At 37.8% G+C, this 18,719-nt stretch overlaps 4 protein-coding genes across 4 annotated transcripts; 3 read left to right on the top strand and 1 right to left on the bottom strand.

Annotated features, from left to right (window-relative positions):
- The first annotated feature begins 56 nt into the window (after window positions 1-56).
- LOC116299728 (Fanconi anemia group C protein homolog) lies at window positions 57-10,919 on the top strand. The gene is made up of 12 exons (XM_031708446.2): window positions 57-320; window positions 1,002-1,089; window positions 1,728-1,825; window positions 2,079-2,192; window positions 2,623-2,687; window positions 7,049-7,145; window positions 8,336-8,385; window positions 8,841-8,938; window positions 9,401-9,480; window positions 9,887-9,973; window positions 10,571-10,626; window positions 10,799-10,919. Exons 1-12 carry the CDS (start codon window positions 168-170, stop codon window positions 10,902-10,904), a joined length of 1,092 nt encoding a protein of 363 aa, XP_031564306.2. The 5' UTR covers window positions 57-167; the 3' UTR covers window positions 10,905-10,919.
- Window positions 4,989-6,610, top strand: LOC148911022 (uncharacterized). Its single transcript, XM_089030821.1, has one exon. It carries the CDS (start codon window positions 5,141-5,143, stop codon window positions 6,071-6,073), a length of 933 nt encoding a protein of 310 aa, XP_088886947.1. The 5' UTR covers window positions 4,989-5,140; the 3' UTR covers window positions 6,074-6,610.
- A 50-nt stretch (window positions 10,920-10,969) lies between the features above and the next one.
- On the top strand, window positions 10,970-16,390 carry LOC116299730 (uncharacterized). The gene is made up of 3 exons (XM_031708448.2): window positions 10,970-11,272; window positions 12,931-13,045; window positions 14,461-16,390. The coding sequence occupies exons 1-3, from the start codon at window positions 10,970-10,972 to the stop codon at window positions 14,910-14,912; spliced, it is 870 nt and encodes a 289-aa protein (XP_031564308.2). The 3' UTR covers window positions 14,913-16,390.
- Window positions 15,931-18,456, bottom strand: LOC116299727 (galanin receptor 2a-like). The gene has a single exon (XM_031708445.2). It carries the CDS (start codon window positions 18,057-18,059, stop codon window positions 16,902-16,904), a length of 1,158 nt encoding a protein of 385 aa, XP_031564305.2. The 5' UTR covers window positions 18,060-18,456; the 3' UTR covers window positions 15,931-16,901.
- Between the last annotated feature and the right edge of the window lie 263 nt (window positions 18,457-18,719).

Raw genomic sequence — 18,719 nt, 5'->3', positions numbered from 1 at the left:
TAACTTGGGCTTCCTGTATTTCTTAATCTTCGCGCGTTTTACGAAATCTTCGAATTCAATGGAAAGTGCAGAGTTAAATTATTGTGAAAACAAAGTAAAGATGCCGAATATGATGATTCTATTCACCATCTAACGATATCTGGTTAGATGATTTAACAGCGTTGGTGATGATTTGTGAAGAAGAAGTAAAGAAATGGCTAAATATTTTCCAGAAATCTTCTGAGGAAAGTGAATCCAGCGAAAGAGATCGGAGAGCGTTAGACAGCTTGGATGATCTAGTATCATTCTTGAATCAACTGAAAGAATTCATCGAAAAAAAGGTATTATTAACTAATATTTTTATTATCACCTTTAGTAGACTGACTCTTTGATATAGTCTAAAGGTTCATTTTAAGTCTTTAATACTATACAAAGACCCTTTGCACAAAATCCCTCCCTACCATGTTACGTCATAGATGCCTTGTTGGTCGACAGTAACAAAGCATTTCTCATTACAGCCATTCTCAATCACACGCGCCCTCTAGTGATTGTTTCTGTCCCGACGAAGAAGGTTTGGTGGACGTCAATCACAAGGCGTTTCCATAACATTGTCGAAAAACACAAAGCTATAAGGGCACGTGCCTATAGAATGTCATAGAAACGCCTTTATTGACGTCCACCAAAAGCTACTTCGTTGCAAAAGCAACAATCCCTAGAGTGGTGCGTGTGATTGAGAAAGGCTGTAACATCAAATAAGATTTCGATCCTCAAGAAAAAGGGAATTCTTTTGTTTTGACCCCAAGATTGTAAATTAGTGCAAGGATCTGTAGTTCTAGATTGTCAATCTTGAGTTCCTTCCCCTCCCCTTATCGTAAGAGTTCCTCCTCTTTCCTCTCCTCCAGTGCATGCATTGTTGTTCATAGCAACAGTGATTCATTCACTAATACAGCACAGTTCTCAACCAATCAAAGCAAGCATACTATGTAAGCTAATATGATAAATATATATATGATGTTTCACAGGGACACCCTAGAGCCGTTCTCCATGAGATACCAAGTGTTGGGAAACTTCTTGGAATGTTGGCCCAAAATTATATTATGCAATGCTCAGGTAAACATGGGTTGTTGTAAATCAATACTACCAAAACACTGTAGAATGAGAATTAGACTGTCACACTTAATGCACAGTGCTTAAAATAGCAGCTGGACATCAGACAATGTTGGGCCAGAACAGGGACTTGTCCAGTAAAATCTTTGCCTTGCCGGTCATTTTGACCAGTAATGTTTAGTCAGAAATAAGTTCTAACTAAGCTAAAACTAATTTGGGCTGTGATCATGACTTGCGACTGATTGAACCTTATTTTAACCCTGTATTCAGGGTTTTTATAAATTTGAAATAATAGGAGAAAATCGTGAACTAGGTGGAGAGTCCTGGCAGGATTTTCATTATGTTTTGAAAAAATAGAAGGTCATAGTAATGATAAAAAGTTTAATTATACACCATGAAAAGATGTAAACTTACTCTGACATTTCGGTGGCTAGTCCTTCGTCGGAGTAAAAGACCATAGTAGTTTAAGCTAGGAACTTTTGCTTAGTTACAGGAGATTTCTCAGATCTCTGACCTTTAATGAAAACACTGTGTATGGGTTGGACTTTACATCCTTTGGAAACTAAAATACCCTGCTTTACAAGGGTGAGATATGGAAATTTTCCAAAAGTTACACATTGATATTTTGGTTATTTCTCTAGAGGAAGCAGTAAAAATCGTTTTCCACTGTATTATGTCCCTGGCTTCTGCCGGAAATGCAGCTGACAGTGCTACACATAAGACCATTGCCTGGGCACAGGTTTGTAAAGATTGAATATCTGATTAAATATCTTATGTACACCAATAAATTTCAAGCCCAAGGGGAGGGGGGTGGGGCAGACTGCCCTAAGAAATTTGACAATGAGCCATTACAAGGTACATCATACAATATATAATTTCTCAAACAATACAAAATTGTTGCCTCTTTATTCTTTTGTTTGTTGATCTTCCTAAACTGTAACCCTGCAAAAATTAAATTTAATTAGCCAGGTAATTATTTTACAATCTTTCAGTCCCAGATTAGGCACATGGTGAGCCCAAGTCCAATGTGTCCATCTTCTGTTCTTTTAATCGGTCAGTATATTGGAAATACGGCAACAGAAACAACTCAAATAATGATTGAGAAGGCAAGTAAAAATAACAGTGATTTTTGGGCATGAGTTAATTAAATCAATCAATCAACTTTATTTATAGAGGTTGACATGATAAATGCTGAGTTTTAACTGATAAACTAGTGGCCATCTCTGAATGAGACAAGACTATGGTATATAACCTGAGACACAGCAAAGGTCCTACCATTTTGCAGATATTTAGACATTTATTTAATATTTGAACCAGGGGATTAGTGAGGTCTTGACTATGGGAGGGGGAGGGGGGGGGGAATTTACCATTTTCCTGACAAATCCACAGGAATCCCACTTGAATTAATTCAATTTTGGTGCTATGCTAGTGATCTGAACCAACTGGGAGGTGGGTCAAGCAAACAAATTAATTTTCCATTTTCTCTTCAAAACATCAACATTTCCAAACTTTTTTTATTCTATGTAATTAAAACAGGTGGTTGACTCGATTTGTTATGATTTGATGAAACATGATGGAACGAAATGGAGCACTTCAGCCAAGTAAGTATAAAAATATGTAAATAAATATTGAAGCTAGCCAAGGTATAATATGGATATAAATTATAATAGATTCTTCCTGATAAATTTTATTTTTTAGTATTTATACTTATCAACAACATAAAAGGAGACTCTGCTCACAGGGTTAGGGGAATTATAAAGGGAAATAAAGGCACATGCAAAAAATGTCCTAGTGCATATTTTTATTGATTTTTTGCTCTTGTCTATTACAGAGGACATTTTCTTGATCTCAAATTATGAAAAAAAAAAATTATCCAATTTGTCCGATTTTTTTTCAACTTTGACTTTTATCTAAATTGGGCTTCCTGTGTTTGCCCGTCGTATGTTGTTCTACCAAGTGCGCCTTCCGTGACAGTCACGCTAAAATTAGATGATGCGTGACAAGAGAAAAAAAAACATGGCGGCCGTTTCGGGTAAAGGTGAACGACAAGAGAAATCAAGTTTAAGTGAAAAACATGCTTTTCCTGAAGTCGTGCTCTTGAAAGTATTCAGTAACTTATCTATACATGATATGGGAAAAGCTTCCTTGGTTTGTAAGCAGTGGAATACTGTGGTTCGATCGGATGTAGTATGGAAGAGGTTTGTTCCAAAATGGCCATGGTTTGAACCGCCACCCGGAGCACAAGGTGCCTATCAGATAGTTAAGAAACTATGGAAGAAAAAATGCGTGAGAATAGGAAACGAAAGATGGCTTCCTAACCCAATGATGCAGCTCGTTAAGTACGAGAAAAGGCTGAGGAAAGCGGAGTATCATAATTACTTTACTCGTTGTTCTTCAATGACGTTGATAGCGAGGCTGAATCCATGTTACGAGTTCACGACCAAAGGAAAAGATTCAGAAGACGAAACGATGAATGAAGTTTGTGGGGAAATATGGAAGTCTTTTGGAGGGAAAGAGGAGCATCCATTAGTAGTTCATTCCCATCACGATATCATGACACGAGCCACACTTCTATCTCGTAAAGAAGCTATGGCAAAAGTATTGGACACTTTAGAACCAAGGTGGTTTCTGGAAGCTTTGAGGCTTGAGCCCTATACTTTAGACGAAGATGGAGAAATTGTTAGTGTCGGAGGGGCGAAACTAGAGGAAGAAGATGTACCAGTAGAGGAAGAAGACGACATAGGAGAAAAACTAGGAGTTTCAGGCGACGAAAGCATTTTTGGATCGTATAGAGACCATACAGCCTGGAAAGCAAGAATCAACAAGAGATTACCTATTGCGCTTTATCGAAAGATTAAAGCTTTTTTCGCTAATGGAAGCAATGGGTTCATTGAATATTACCTTAGTGATGGTTGTTTCAATGAGAATTTCGAGTATGCATACTCCTTGCTGATTAGCGATACCGCAGTCTTCCATATTAAACAGTTTTATGAGCTTTAGTTAATTGAACATTAATTAATAATTCTTATAGTAATAAATGCTATCCAAATAAATGATCATAATCATTATTTGGCGCAAGTTTTATTAAGGTGTAAAGTTGAATCAAATTTGCCATTGATAGTTTAGACAACCGCATTCAAAGTGATTCAAATTTTTATACCAGATACGCTAAGAAAAAACGTAGAGACACTGCGAATATAATGCTAAGATAAATGAACATTTGATGAAAAAATTGTACTAATGTTTGACAATACTTAAATAAGATTTTGACATGTGTAACAAGAGAAGATTAGTGCAATGCATAAAGTAATTGAACAATTGCAATATAGGTTTAGGAGATGGCGGGAGGAAGGATATTCTTGACTATCAATAGACGTCAAGTTTTATTAGGATGCAACTGGAATCAATTTATAGTTAACAGGGGCGGATCTAGAGGAGGCTTGCAGGGGGAGCGCACTCCCCCCTAAATGATCTGATATTTACCGCATTATTGGTGTTTGAGTTTGTAAGCAAAGGGTACAAAATCCTGGATGGTGCACCCCCCTCTAAAAAAATCCTAGTCTCCCCCACAGCCGCTTTCAGTGTCGTCACGCAACGCTTTCTCCCCTGAAAGCGGCTGTGGGGGAGACTAAAAAAATCCTAGATCCACCCCTGGTTAAGACATCCGTAATTCAAAGTGAATCAAATTTTTATATCAGGTAAACTTAGAAAAGTTGTAGAGAAGCTAAATATAATACTAAAATAAATGAAAATTCAATTAGTTTATTTGAACAAATACGACGAATACTGTTACATGAAACCGTATACTCCATTCTTGATTGATTTTTTCACTCCTTTGTGTTATTGCAAGAGAGCTTGGTGGCGCAGTGGTTCCAGCTCTTACTCCGAAGGCCAGTGATGAAATAAATGTAATATGTTAAAACCTTCTATTGTAGGGACTGCACTGTAAATCCCTCGTGGCACGGATGACCACATTAAATATGCGGACGCTAAAAAAAAAAACGCCGAGGACTGGCTGGTGTGGGCTACCTGTGGAAAGACTGCATATTTCAAGATGGCCGCAGAAGTAATTGAAAGGGAGATTGAACCTAGTTATACTTTCTCTTTTTCCAAGCTTCCTGACTTCGTTATCTTAAATATCTTTACTTATCTACCTTTGAAGGATGTGATAGTGGCTTCTTGTGTTTGTAAAAGGTGGAAAGAGATTGCACGTAGTGAAGTAATTTGGAAGAAGTTTATCCCCTTTGCACAATACGTGGAGCTGGTTTGCGAAGGAAAGTCAGCGTTTGAAAAGGTCTCATACTTGTGGAAAAATAGCCTCAAAGTTGGCGAAGAAAGATGGTATAGCAACCCACTGCCAGAGCTTGTAGAATTTGACAGGAAATTGAGAGAAGCGGAATTGCAACAGTTGATGCTAAACGATAACTCTACAATGACACTGATGATACGTTTGAATCCATGTCACCCCTTCACTACTAAAGGAAAAGAACAACAAGACCCAGACATAGATAAATTATGTGAGATTATATGGCAAATGTTTGGGTTCATGGATGATAATGCATTGGAAATCACTTCGCATAATGATGTCTTTCAATATTTGAAATATACTTCAAGGAAAGAAGCAATGGAATCTATATTGAGAACTTTGCAACCATATTGGTTTTTAGACCAATTGAAAATTGAACCCTACGAGGTGGGCGAAGATGGAAGGATAGTGAGTGGAGGGGGAAAAAGAGATAAAGAAGAGGATGAGGACGAGGATGATGATGACGATGACGATGAGCATAATGCATGGAAGGAAAAATTAAATGAGCCAGTTAGTCTAGACACCTATGAAAAGGTGAAAGCCATTTTTGCAGATAAAAGTGAAAACTTCATTGAATACTATTTGAGTGATGGGTGCATCAATGAAAATGATCAGTTTGCACATTCTTTGGTTATTAGCAACACTGCAGTGTATCACATACAGCAAATATATGACCTTTAGAGTGGCTCATAGTCAAGCCAAAATAAAAGAGTACAATAGAATAGACCTCTTTTTCTTTTGGAAATGAAACTTCTTTGTTTGAGCTCTATGATCTCATGTACACAGCCATTAAATAAAAGAATGATACTCTGGAAAATGATAGGTAGGCTGAATTGGGGAAAACATTCCCAAGGTATAAATATCATTGGACAACATGTAGTCCTATTACCTATATTAATTATCATACTCGATAATTAAGGATTTAGAACAAAAACTTGGGTCCTTCAGTTTCAACAAAACATTGGGTCTATTTTGAGGCTGGACCTTGATTTGGGGCCTTGTGTACTTTAGTCACTCAAGCAAATTCAAGAACAAACCTCCTGCAAACAAATTTTTGATACTTATCAATGTTAATAATGATGGGAATGTTATTTCAATGATTGAAGTTACAGTAGATTGTAAAAAATATATCTATAAAACAGTGCTAATATATCTTATAATTTATTATTAATTTATAGTGCACAAATATCAATTGAGAGAGATTTTCAAATGCACATTTAGTACTATAGCACTGGTGAAACAATAGAAATTTAACTATTTTGTAATATATAGTGCAAAATAAATTGAATGCTATTTCACAGATTAAGTTAGAGTAGTCAAGTGGGGGAAATAGAAAAAAAAATTGCAGCAAATGGACTCTCCTTAAAAGTATCATGGGTATGAGGTTAACATGGAAATGTAAAAGAAATGCCTTAAATTCCATCAGGAAATAGTGTGATTTCTTTTGTATTACATGTTAGCCTCACACCCACAATACTTTTAGAAGGATGCATTAGGTGTATGCACTTTCCTCTTTGGGTAGAATGTTGGTTTTGTAATTTTCCTTCCTGATTGATACCCAATAAAAGTTGTAAATCTAAATCTAAATATAAGATGGGAAGGGGAATAATATCTAGAAAGCCAGTTTCTTACAATCAAAGTTTTTATCTTTAATAGTGATGTGGTGCCCAGTTTGAAACACCAAGGACTCACTTTATGGACTTTATCTGAGATGTGTGTGCCATTGGTGTCCAAACCTGTAGTCAAACCCCTGGTAAGGCTCTTGAAGCTACTTAGATCTTATTAACCAAGCGGGAGGTCTGTACAGGATAATCTTGGCCGAGGTCGGAATGTACAGACTGAGCGCAGCGAGGTCTGTACCCGACCTCGGTCAAGATAATCCCGTACAGACCGACCAAGCTCAGTTGATAAGAATTTTATTATATGACCACTTTTCATGGAAAAGGACAAAATGTTTTCGCCATAAGATTAATATGCGATCGGACCGGTTAATAGTGGAGAATCTAGACCAGTCTGCAATGCGATCTATCCAATCAGATTGCTCGATTTGCTAGTGTCCAGGCTCTGATTCAGGGTCATATAATAAAATACATTATAAATCTTGGATCCTTAATATTTGGAAGCTCAGGTGGTGGCAAGGGCAGATCCAGGGGGGGGGGGGGGGGGACAAAGGGGGGCTGAAGAATTAGATGCTTTTTTTGTTTTCCGTTGTGTTGACGGAAGAAACTCAATTAGCCCCCCCCTAAAATTTTGGCAGGATCTGCCCTTGGGTGGCTTAGTAGTGAGAGCAACAGCCACTCAATGTGGCCTGATTTTGGGTCCTGCTGGGCTTGTTATCATATCGAGGCCATAGCCACCACTTGGACAGTGGTCCAGGTTTTAGGAAAGGTGGTCCTGTTTTGTTATTCACTTGTGTAATACCATACTGGTGGCTACGGCCCAGAATATGCGAATACAGTTGCTTGTTGGTTCTCTCCTATGCTTTGAGGGTATTTCTCCTGGTTCTCTGGCTTTCCTCTCCCCAAAAATCAACTTTTAAATTCATTCCAATTTGATCTGGCATCCAGTGCTTTACTCATAAACCTCTGGCTCAGAAGGAGACTGAGCAATCAAGTTGTTGGACACCAATTCATTCTATTTGTTTTACTTGTTATTGACGTGAGTCAACGTCGAAGCTTTGTCTTTTTTAAGAATTTATTTGTCAGCTATCTCATATGGAGTGAACAGCCCTGCAGGGGCAGATCCAGGGGTGGTGAGGGGGGTGGATAGCCATCCTCTTTTGCTTAAAATTCTCAGGATTATCCTCAGTAATCCACCACCCCCCAACCCCCCACCCCCCCACCCCTTTTCCTCGCATTCCTGGTAAAACCTTTGTAATAGTCAATCCCATGCTAAAATTCATGGATTGCTTTGATTCAAATCTCCTATATTCTTGTACTGCAGGTTGAAAGCCTTTTAGTTGCAGGAAATGCAACAACTGACTTGATTTGCAGGTGATTCTTTTGTTCTCTTTATTTAGATTTTATGTGTGTGCTAGTCAGTAGACATAATACATTTGGTTTTCCCATCACAGACCACATGTCATCCCTATAAATTCTTTATTAGTGCTTTATCGATCAAAGAAATAATGCTCAAAAGAACGGGGTGCTTTGAAACCAGGTTTGGTCAAGTATGAATAAAAAGTGTAAAACAACGCGAGAAAAAAATTTGCATTGGGAGTGGGTTGCGCGAGGGGAAGGGGGTGGAGTGGGGTGGGATGGGGCGGGCAGTTACACATGCCACCCTCCCCTGAAAACTGAACCACAAACTACGACAATAACGAGGAAGCCGAGTTCAACAGCAAGAAAATGAGATTTGGTTTTCGAAATCACTGCCCAAGTAATCCTGTTTGTAGCTGGTTAAAACATTACTGAACTCAAAATCACCAAGTCATTTTTCTCTCTTATAGTTCCAGCGACTATCAGATGGTTGACTGCTTATCTCCAAGGTTTCTTTCATCTGTCACAGAATTGACACGTCAGAAAGCGATAAACTTCACAATTAAAGGTAAAACAATTAGTCATACATGACTTTTCCAGATTTACCTTACTTCCATTGGGATCGAATCAGCTTTTAATTTGCCAAAACGTGATGTCGAAAGAAAGAAACGGAAAACAGAGAGAAAGAAAGGAAAGGGAGTGGGGGGAAATTAAGGATGTTCATGTTCAAAAGCAATCCATCGTCAGTTTTTTTAACATTTTGCCTGATGAAGTACATCATACAATAAGAGATCATGGCTTCTTGGTATAAAGATGCGCGCGAGTCTGAAGTTACTTAGTCGAGGTTGCAGAATTAGTGCAGTTTTCGGAATGATGTCCTTTTCTCACTCGCATTGGCAGTTGTCTGGTGTGCCCTTCCTGGGTCGCTCTGTTCCATTGGAGGGAAGGAAGCTATGGATTCCACGTTTTCCTAAAGCTTTTGATCGTATAAATGAGTGCAAGTCTCTTGATCCACATTATTGTTTTTAAGGATTTGGTGTAAAGCATACTCTATCCTACCAGTCACTGACCAACCTATGGCGCCGTTACCAGCCCAGCTTTGAGAACCAGGTTAGTCAATCTAGCCTATCGCTTCTCTGTTGATGGGAAGGAGTTAGCGAGTTCCCGTCGCGTTGTAACAAGGGAAGGAAAGAACAGAAAAAGCCTTTGCGTGTATTAATCGCCAAATAAAACGCACAAAAGCATATTGTTTCCAAATAAAGAAATAAACTTGAGTGACGACAGGGTACGAATCTGAATTATTGTAATCACTGAGTCAAATTTTCATGTCAAAAATACTAAATAGAATTGGGGGGTGGGGGAGCATCTCTTTCTTTATCTCCCTCTCTACCCCACTGAGTTGCCCTAAAGATAGTAATGATGGGAGTTTCTTACTCGGTTGTGAGATAAATTATATCAAAGGAAAGCCTTGTTATATTTCTTAAGCCTTCTTATATTTCCTTGTTGTTTTCTATAGATTTTTGATCTCGTGGAGGCAGTAGTTCTACGTTATCCAGATGCCTCAAATAATGATGTCAAGATCGTCATTGAGACCATATACTTGGCAAGTGATAGTATATCTAGTACAGAGCTTTTTAAGTGTGAGGTTAATCTTATGGAAAAATGACTTCCGGGTCCAAAACGAAAAGGAGTTCTATAAAGATTTTTCTGACTTTCTCTTCATGACCATCTTGAAAGGTAGCCGTTCCTTTGCATCGAAGCGAGACGAACGGTGAGCGTGCAATGATAGAGACGTGTGAATAATTGTCCAAGGTGTCAAAAAAAGGTCTCTATCATTACAAGCTCACCGTTCGTCTTACTTCGATGCAAAGGTACGGCTACCTTTCAAGATGGCGCAGGGAACTGTGAAGGGGTCTATTGTCATCCAAAATCCTATTTTGTTCAGGTGGAGGTTAAATCGTTGAAAACATTTTTCACTTTATTTTAACTTTGATCGATTAGCAATTCCGAAGTTGAGAAAAATGGGTTGAGTTTGCATTGCAATGGATTGTGGGACTATCTTAGAAACGAAATTGTCGCCATCTTGAAAATATGTCCCTATAAACAGTCCCGCAATGCACTGCAATGCTAACTCTGCCCACTTCTCTCCTCGACCTCGGAATGACTAATTTTCACGACCTCATTTTCTTCACATCTAAAGGCCAGAGCATGCAGGGATTATGAAGAACTTTTCTTGGTAGCAATACAAATCGTCTAGTAAGTCAATAAGTTACGTTAAAGTGGTCCCAAAACCTATCATGTGGAACACCTTAGATATACGAATAACTCTTCAGCTATTATTTTTAACCCCTTTACTTTGTGGAAATTCACTGTTAAATCAGTCCCATTTTTATCTTATCTTATCTTGTTTTTACTCGCTATTTTGCAGTTCATTTGGTCGCAGTTCACCTCAAAACACAAGACTTACTTTACTTCTGAATTTACTTAAGGAATCCATAGCGAGGTCATCAGTCGCAGTGGAGATAGCACAGTGACCTTTAAATAATTGAAACCCTAACGCCTTGGAGTTGGAGGACGCAAAGTTTTATTGAATGGAAGCATGTTTTTCTTTGTATTCTTTATTTTTCTCGTGTGTCACGCAGCACAAAGTCAAGAATCAGATTTCTACGTTTACCATTCGTTTCAAGCTCTCGCTTCTTCGTCTATTATAAAGGTTTTGAAAGTACAAGGACAGTTGAAATGTGCTTTATCGTGTTCAGGTTTATCTGGCTGTCACTCTTTTAACTTCGCACACGAGAAGGACTCGGATGGTAACCATTTATGTCAACTGTTGCCCAACGACAAGGGAATTAAGACGTTGGAAAGAAGCGACGTTTTTCACTACTACGAAAAATTCAACCCGGTAAAACGTAACATTTTCACTCATAAATTACATCACGTTTTCATGTCACTTTTGTATAACAATTTTATTACAAGAATGCAGTTTTTTTTACACTTGAAAGACTTACAAATACCATTAACAGCATTATGATATTATTACTCTAATCTTTGCAAAGTAAACTGACATAGTTTTTTGAATTTCCCTCGCGCTCTATTATGATTTTCAATACCCTAATGATGGAGAATTATCTTCAAAAGCTTGGTTTAGAAAAAAGTATTACGTGGTCGATATAAAACATCTATAAAACATAGTTGCTTCAATTTATTCTTTTTATGACTAATGAATTTTGGTTGAAAGCTAAACTGATAAGTTTGTAGCAAACCTGTGCAAATAAATACTCAATCACATTCCAATTATTGGGGATATACAATTAATTTCAGGGCATATTTATGATTTTCCCAATATATAATTCTATTATTACTGAAACATTGCCTTTTTTAAACTAATAAATCCTCTCAGAAGTTACACAGTTAAAGAATAGAAACGAATGTTGAACTATAATCAAACTTCACAAAAAATCTCTTTAACAATTTGTGGCATGTGCAATATTGATTCAAAGCCGAGACGGAATACAATTGATTTACAACTCGGCTACGTTTATAGGCTGAATTTTTGTTTTCTGAACATTCGATCAAAACTACCATGCGCACTATTACGCATTTTTTCTATTTTGACGAGAGAGAGAGGAAAAACAAAAACAAAAAAAAAAACAAGCGTATTTCAAGACTGGTTTGACACAGGCAACCCAGTAATTAGAAAATCGGACAATCCCAAATATATGGTAGCAAGTGTATTTGCCCAACTAATCAAATTCATCAATATGTCGTACTGTTCGTATTGCCATAAAAATACAAACACAGCCGTTTTTAAGGTGTATTTTCCTTTAATTACGCGTTTATTGTTTTCCTTTTCTGCTTCTGGATTGACATTCAATTTTAAGCAACATTAAAAAAATTTCTTTAGTAAAATTAAACGAGACTTATTTCGAATTGTATTCATTGTTTTTATTTTTTATTGGCCATATATTCATTGTTTTTATTTTTTATTGGTCATATATTCGTTGTTTTTATTTTTTATTGGTCATATATTCGTTGTTTTTATTTTTTATTGGTCATATATTCCTTTTTTCTATTTTTTATTGGTCATATATTCGTTGTTTCTATTTTTTATTGGCCATATATTCGTTGTTTTTATTTTTCAATGGCCATATATTCGTTGTTTTTATTTTTTATTGGTCATATATTCGTTGTTTTTATTTTTTATTGGTCATATATTCGTTGTTTTTATTTTTTATTGGTCATATATTCGTTGTTTTTATTTTTCATTGGTCATATATTCGTTGTTTTTATTTTTTATTGGTCATATATTCGTTGTTTTTATTTTTTATTGGTCATATATTCGTTGTTTTTATTTTTTATTGGTCATATATTCGTTGTTTTTATTTTTTATATTCGGCCTTTTTTTACTCTCTAGAGCTCTTGCTTTACAAAAAAGAGTCATCCCCCCCTCCCCAATTTTTTTCTTGTTTGCAACTAATGTCAATAAAAAATGTAATTGATTTTAATGAAAAACCTTGCAGGTTTAGAAATATTATTATCCGTTGCTTTTTTTCGTTTAAGGACCCGTGCAACAGTCATCCGTGCCAAAATGGCGGGAAATGTGCCGTCATGGTGGGAGCAATTGACTTTACTTGCACCTGTACAACACGGTTTACTGGAAGATTCTGCGAATTAGGTTTGTCACGCTTTGTTTGGAGTCAGATTTTTTATGACTGTGATACGTCACGCAAACAACTGAGGCCTGAGGCCTGTCACGTTACGGAATTGATAACTTTTTTGAACCAATCACACACAAGTGGTCTCTGCTTAGCCAATTAAAATGTTAGGACATGTCGACGTGACAGTCACGGCGCTCATGCACGTTTGTCTGTAGTTTTTTCACAGCCGTGTAAAATGTGCTTTACCAAGAGAAAATGAACTAAGAGAAGGAATCCGCGCGCTCCATCATGAGTACTCTTTGATGCTATTTTTAGAATCTGATGTTTCCTTTTCTGCACGCGCGTGCTCTACCCTGTTTGCTCCATTTTTCATGCGTTTTTCAGAAGAAAAAAAAAACGTGAGCAAACAGCGTACAGCGCGTGCAGTATGCGCTTGCAGAAAGACAAACGATGACAAATGTGATTCTAAAAATAGCATCAAACGGTTCCTATGATGATTACAAGCATGAATACCAGAGATTCCTTCTCTTAGTTCATTTTCTCTTGGCTTTACTTATTGCATTAGTGCATTGGGAAAGAAGGTTACAGCGTAACAGAAAGAATAGCAAGGGCGGATCCAGGGGGAGGGTCGGGGGGGTCGCGACCCCCCATGTCATTCCTGAGGTCAAATGGGCCTTCTGTGGTAAAAAATTTCTTTGCCCACAAAATTTACCCCAGAGACCCCCCCTTCAAAAAAACCCTGGATCCGCCCTTGAATAGATAAAAAGAATCCAGATTTTACGAACCCAATCTATTTCCCATACTATAATCATGAATTCATTGTATACAGCTATTTCAAAAACCAAGGGATTTCAATACATTGGTATTGTAATTTGTTCAAGATGCGCATTCTTTACATTACAGTCGCCCTTTGCGAACGATATGTATTTCCTCTTAAACGAGGCTAATTCTGTATCATTTAGTCTGTAATCAAATATCATAGCATTATCTATTGAATAAGAAGGTTTTTTCTTATCAACACTGAAAAACTGGATAAAATGAAATATAAAATACCAACTAGATTGTTTTAGGAGATCCATACGTTTTCTTTTCCAAAGGAATAAAAAAATTAAGACGTTAACAAAATAAAATAGGCCGTTTGCATGATGGCGTCATTTGACTCCCACTACCATAATGCTTCGCAAATTTTCTTATTTAAATTTGCATTCCCTCATGAGAATAGTAAGACAGTTGGTGCTAATTAACTGAACAAAAGAAAGCGTGCAAGGGAGTCTGGTAGTAGAGGTCAATGACGCCAAAATACAAACATCACATTTGGAAGCAACATTTTTCAAATGCGATTTTTACGTCATTTCTGGTCGCCTTTTATTTTATTGACCCGGTTTTCAGTTATAATCAATCACATTTTGAACCATTCATATATTCATATCAGATAACTGCACCAAAATCAATACCAATCCTGTTGGTTTTGGGGCCCGTGATAACAGATACGGCTCATTTTCCGTCCAGCGGACTGGTGTGTGTATCCAAATCAAGCTGGTCCACCGATGGGGTTTCTTGACATGCAATACGAGTGATCCAAATGGAAAGAATTACTGGGGATGCTTTGAAAATGGGCATCACGCATTCCTGTCCGTGGTTATCACCGATAATGGTAACAAAGTTCTACTACCGAGTTCATTCCCCTTTCCAGGGACGCATGCGTATAACCTCCCAGGTGTGACTGCATTATCTAAGGAGCTGGTCTTTCCAGAAGTACCTGGACTGTTTCCCGTCACGTCTGGCCAAAACTACCGTATTTGGTTTGGTCAAGACTTAGATGACTTTTCAGAGTCCGACAATTATGGGTCTACCTATGCTGACGTTTACTGCCTTTATCAATGAGCAAGAGGTCACTTGATTGTATCTTTCGGGTTCTAAAGAAAAACGTTTGCGCATGCGCGCGTTTCACTAGTTTTCAATATCGTTCCCAGACCCTTATTTCATACTGCGCATGCTCGACGAAATAATTCGACAATTACTGATTCAAGTGCATATTAGTGAGAATAGTGAGTTTATTTTTTTTCTAAATATACAAACGAAGAATTAGCCTTAATTTCAAGAGTTGTCTTTAATGAATGATACTTATTCGTTTGTCTCACTATTGCTGAGGGTAGTTATTTGGCAAAGACTGTGGCGTTTCGACGTGACGACAAGCTGCTAATCTTCATTAGGCGATATTTTAGACTATCTTCAATTTATCTAAAGTCTATTTAAAAGACAAGTTTGAAAGTCAAACTTGCATACTCAATAGCACGAAGCCGTTTTGGATTAATTTGCATAGATAATGGAGCATGCGCAAACGTTTTTCACTCGTTTTAAAATTTCATATACGCACAGTGAAATAAGAGAACCTCTTGTGTCAAGAAAAAACAAAAATAAAGCAATCAATAAAAACAGGAAGAAGGTCTTAAAGCGATTCAATAATAGGTCACTTGCATCATAGCGGCGTTATTTACTACCACCACCACCAGACTCCTTTGCACATTTTCTTTTGTTCAGTTCATTAGCACCAATTGTCTTACTATTCTCATGAGGGAATACAAATCCGAATAAGAAAGAAAATTCACGAAGCATTTTGGTAGTGGTAGTAACATGACGCCATCATGCAAACCATGTAATATTTGATATTTGCTACACGCCGATTCGAAATATGGCCACCAAGCAATTTGAATAACTGTTGTCCTGGACTGACTTGCCTCGTGTTCACGTGGAAACATAAAAGCTTTTTCACATGTATGAGAGGCTAGTCAGTCAAGAACAATAGTTGTTCAATTTTGTCGCCATATTTCGATTCGATATATTTTTTGTGCTTTTCCAAAATTCTCATTCGTTTGGCAAAGTTTGGCAACCAATCGATCAATTTAAAAATTTAGGGTAAGCTTTATTTTATGACATTAGATATCGTATTTCCACGTGCTCGTCCGATGTAAACAGGATTCGCATAAGACAGGTGCACTCGTATCATTTAAATTCGTATTAACTTAATAAATTACATTGAAACCCAAATTTTAAAATACGTGGACTGATATAATTGACTTCGTCAAATCTTAAATCAGGACAGTATTAGAAATCTTAATGTTCCTAACTAATATGATTTATATAACCAAATGAGTTTTAAAAATTGGATTAAGGTTGATCCACTGACTTATGCAGTTGATGCCAATTAACTTCGCCAGCTTGTCAATGATTTAGCCAACGCTGCTTGTCTTACTAGTTAGTGACTTGTCATTGTGTCTTTTATCGGCATTAGTTAAAAGCATACTTATGAGGTCGCAACTTCAATTTTTAAGAGAACTCATTAAAAATTAATGAAAGAATAACTTTTAGTTGACAATTTTTTGACTTTAAACATGCTTTTGAATTGAATTCAGCGGGGATCTTTAGGAACGTTTCTTATGGAGTTACATGATAAAACCATGTGGGTGCATCATTCACTCGGGGAAGTCAGGTTGTCATGGTATAGTAAACACTCGCCTTTAGCCTCCTCGGTGAGGGGTTCGATTCCCAGTCGTTCTTGCTGAGTTGATTGGTTCCTTTTCTGACTGCGAGGGTATTTCTTCCCGCTTTTCAGTTTTTCCTCCCTCCTGTCAAAGCAACCCTAACTAAATCAAACTTAGAGCTGTGCTCGCTCCGGGGTCATACGTGGACTGTATAGCGGCTGCCAGAGGCGCCTTCATATCTTTCAGTTGGACCTCGTTGAGCTGCGCCACTGCTGTACTGGTGGTGGTGACTAGCTAAAAAACACAGTTTTAATTTGGTGGCGTTGAAGCTCCGAAAAGGTTTTTTTCGGGTCAAACCAAACCGAGTGTCCAAATAACTTTCAACTAAGACCTATATTGGATCCTCTATTTCAATATGGCTTCCATCTTTGAAGGGTTCACCACACAACTTTTTCGTAGTCGTCGTCGAAAGATATTTCGACTTCGTAGGCCGGAAACTCGTTGCAGACTCCATCTCTTTATCAATGATCACACTCAACTGCTCACCCTGGGAGTCGTTTGAAGAATGATGCTGACACTTCAAATGGGCGAAGAAATTCCTAAAGACCTGGCCAAAGTCTTTGTTAAGGGTGCCGTAGACTATCGGGTTGAGAGCGCAGTTGGCCATTGTAAATACGTTGGAGAGTCGAAAAATATACATTTTGTAGCTCAGATAGTTAAGGTTACCATATGTCATCCAGAAATATATTATATGTTGAGGAAGCATGCATACTGAATAGAGCAAAACCAACCCTACCAACATGTTGGCGATTTTGGTGCTCTGTTTCATACGTTGACGAACCGCCATCGTCTCTACCTGGGAAAAACGTCTCTTTTTGAAAAAATCATTTTGTTTTAGTTTATTGGCAGTAATCACAGACAATGCTGCTATGATTATCAGTGGAATAATGTACTGGATGACAAAAATGGAAATCCAGTAAATCTGTTCATAAGGCGTGTTTTCGGGCCATATCTCAGAGCAATAGAGCTGTCCATTTGGGTAGCGATCCGTCCCTGCTACGAACAGCAAAGGTAGAATTAAAAGGAACGAGACGATCCATATCACCGCAATGATGATCTTGACGTTTTTTAAAGTTAGTCTCGGCCTGAGTGGATGGGCGATGGCTCGGTACCTATCACATGATATGGCCAGAAGACTTCCAATAGACGATGACAGACAAAGAGGAATGATATCGTAAGCTACTTGGCACATAAAGTTTCCCAATGGCCAATTGTGGTCGTTCTCGAATGCAGCCATTTGTGTCGGTACGTAAATCCCTACCACAATTAAATCTGCTAAAGCCAAATTTAAAGTGAATAAATTGTTGCTGGTTCGCATTCTCTTGCGTCGAATGATGGCACAACAGACTACGAAGTTGCCAACAATTCCAATCAGGAAAACAGCAATGTAAATCAAGCGAAGAGACCATCGCAGCGGAGGTGGTTCAACCAACCCCACAGGGTGGCTTTGATTGTTCAACAATGACCCATTCTTTGTTCTCATAGACATGCTGGAGAAAGCTTGGTCGAGAATCTTTCTACGCTTCTCAAAAGTGCCTCCGTTTCAATGAGTGCAAAAACATCAAGGTTTACAGGTCCTGCTATAAACTCTTCACCATTTTCGACAGGTTGTGCCAGCAATAAAATATTTAAAGGTCTATTTCCAGTTCTGTAGGAGCTCGTGCCCAAATCCATTCGCCATCCATCACAGCAGAGAGTCAGACTACGTAGCTAGCGTGTCGGTGTATTTCTTCGTTGTTTTTCATGAGCTAATTTCCCAAGTAAGTGGCAGTTGCCTCGATGTTATTGCATCTTAATTGGCAGTCGACAAATCATGGTTTTCCTGTCTGTCAACCAGGAATACTTTTCACACGAGCTGTATACTTAACAATTACTAGATATCATCCACGCACACCGCCAGTAATGAGAAGAGCCAAATCGGGATCTTGAAAATCATTAACAGTCGTCGCCTCCCCAAAACTTTATGATTGAAATATTTGCTCTCGTAAAGAAATATTTTTTTGAAACAATCATTTTACGGCTTCGGTGCCTACTGTGTTGTGTGAATAATACTCAAGGTAGACTTCGCGGCGTGAGGCTTTTTTCTTTCACAATTATCAAACGTCTAACGCATTGAATTGAAATTGAACTAGTGCTTAAAAAAGTGTCC

This window comes from Actinia tenebrosa, unplaced genomic scaffold (assembly GCF_029948245.1).
Source record: "Actinia tenebrosa isolate PJP-AT-01 unplaced genomic scaffold, QUT_ActTen_1.0 PGA_scaffold15__27_contigs__length_11533743, whole genome shotgun sequence".
NCBI lineage: Eukaryota > Metazoa > Cnidaria > Anthozoa > Actiniaria > Actiniidae > Actinia > Actinia tenebrosa.
Note: the sequence above shows the minus strand (reverse complement) of the source record. Positions and strands in the feature narration are given on the sequence as shown.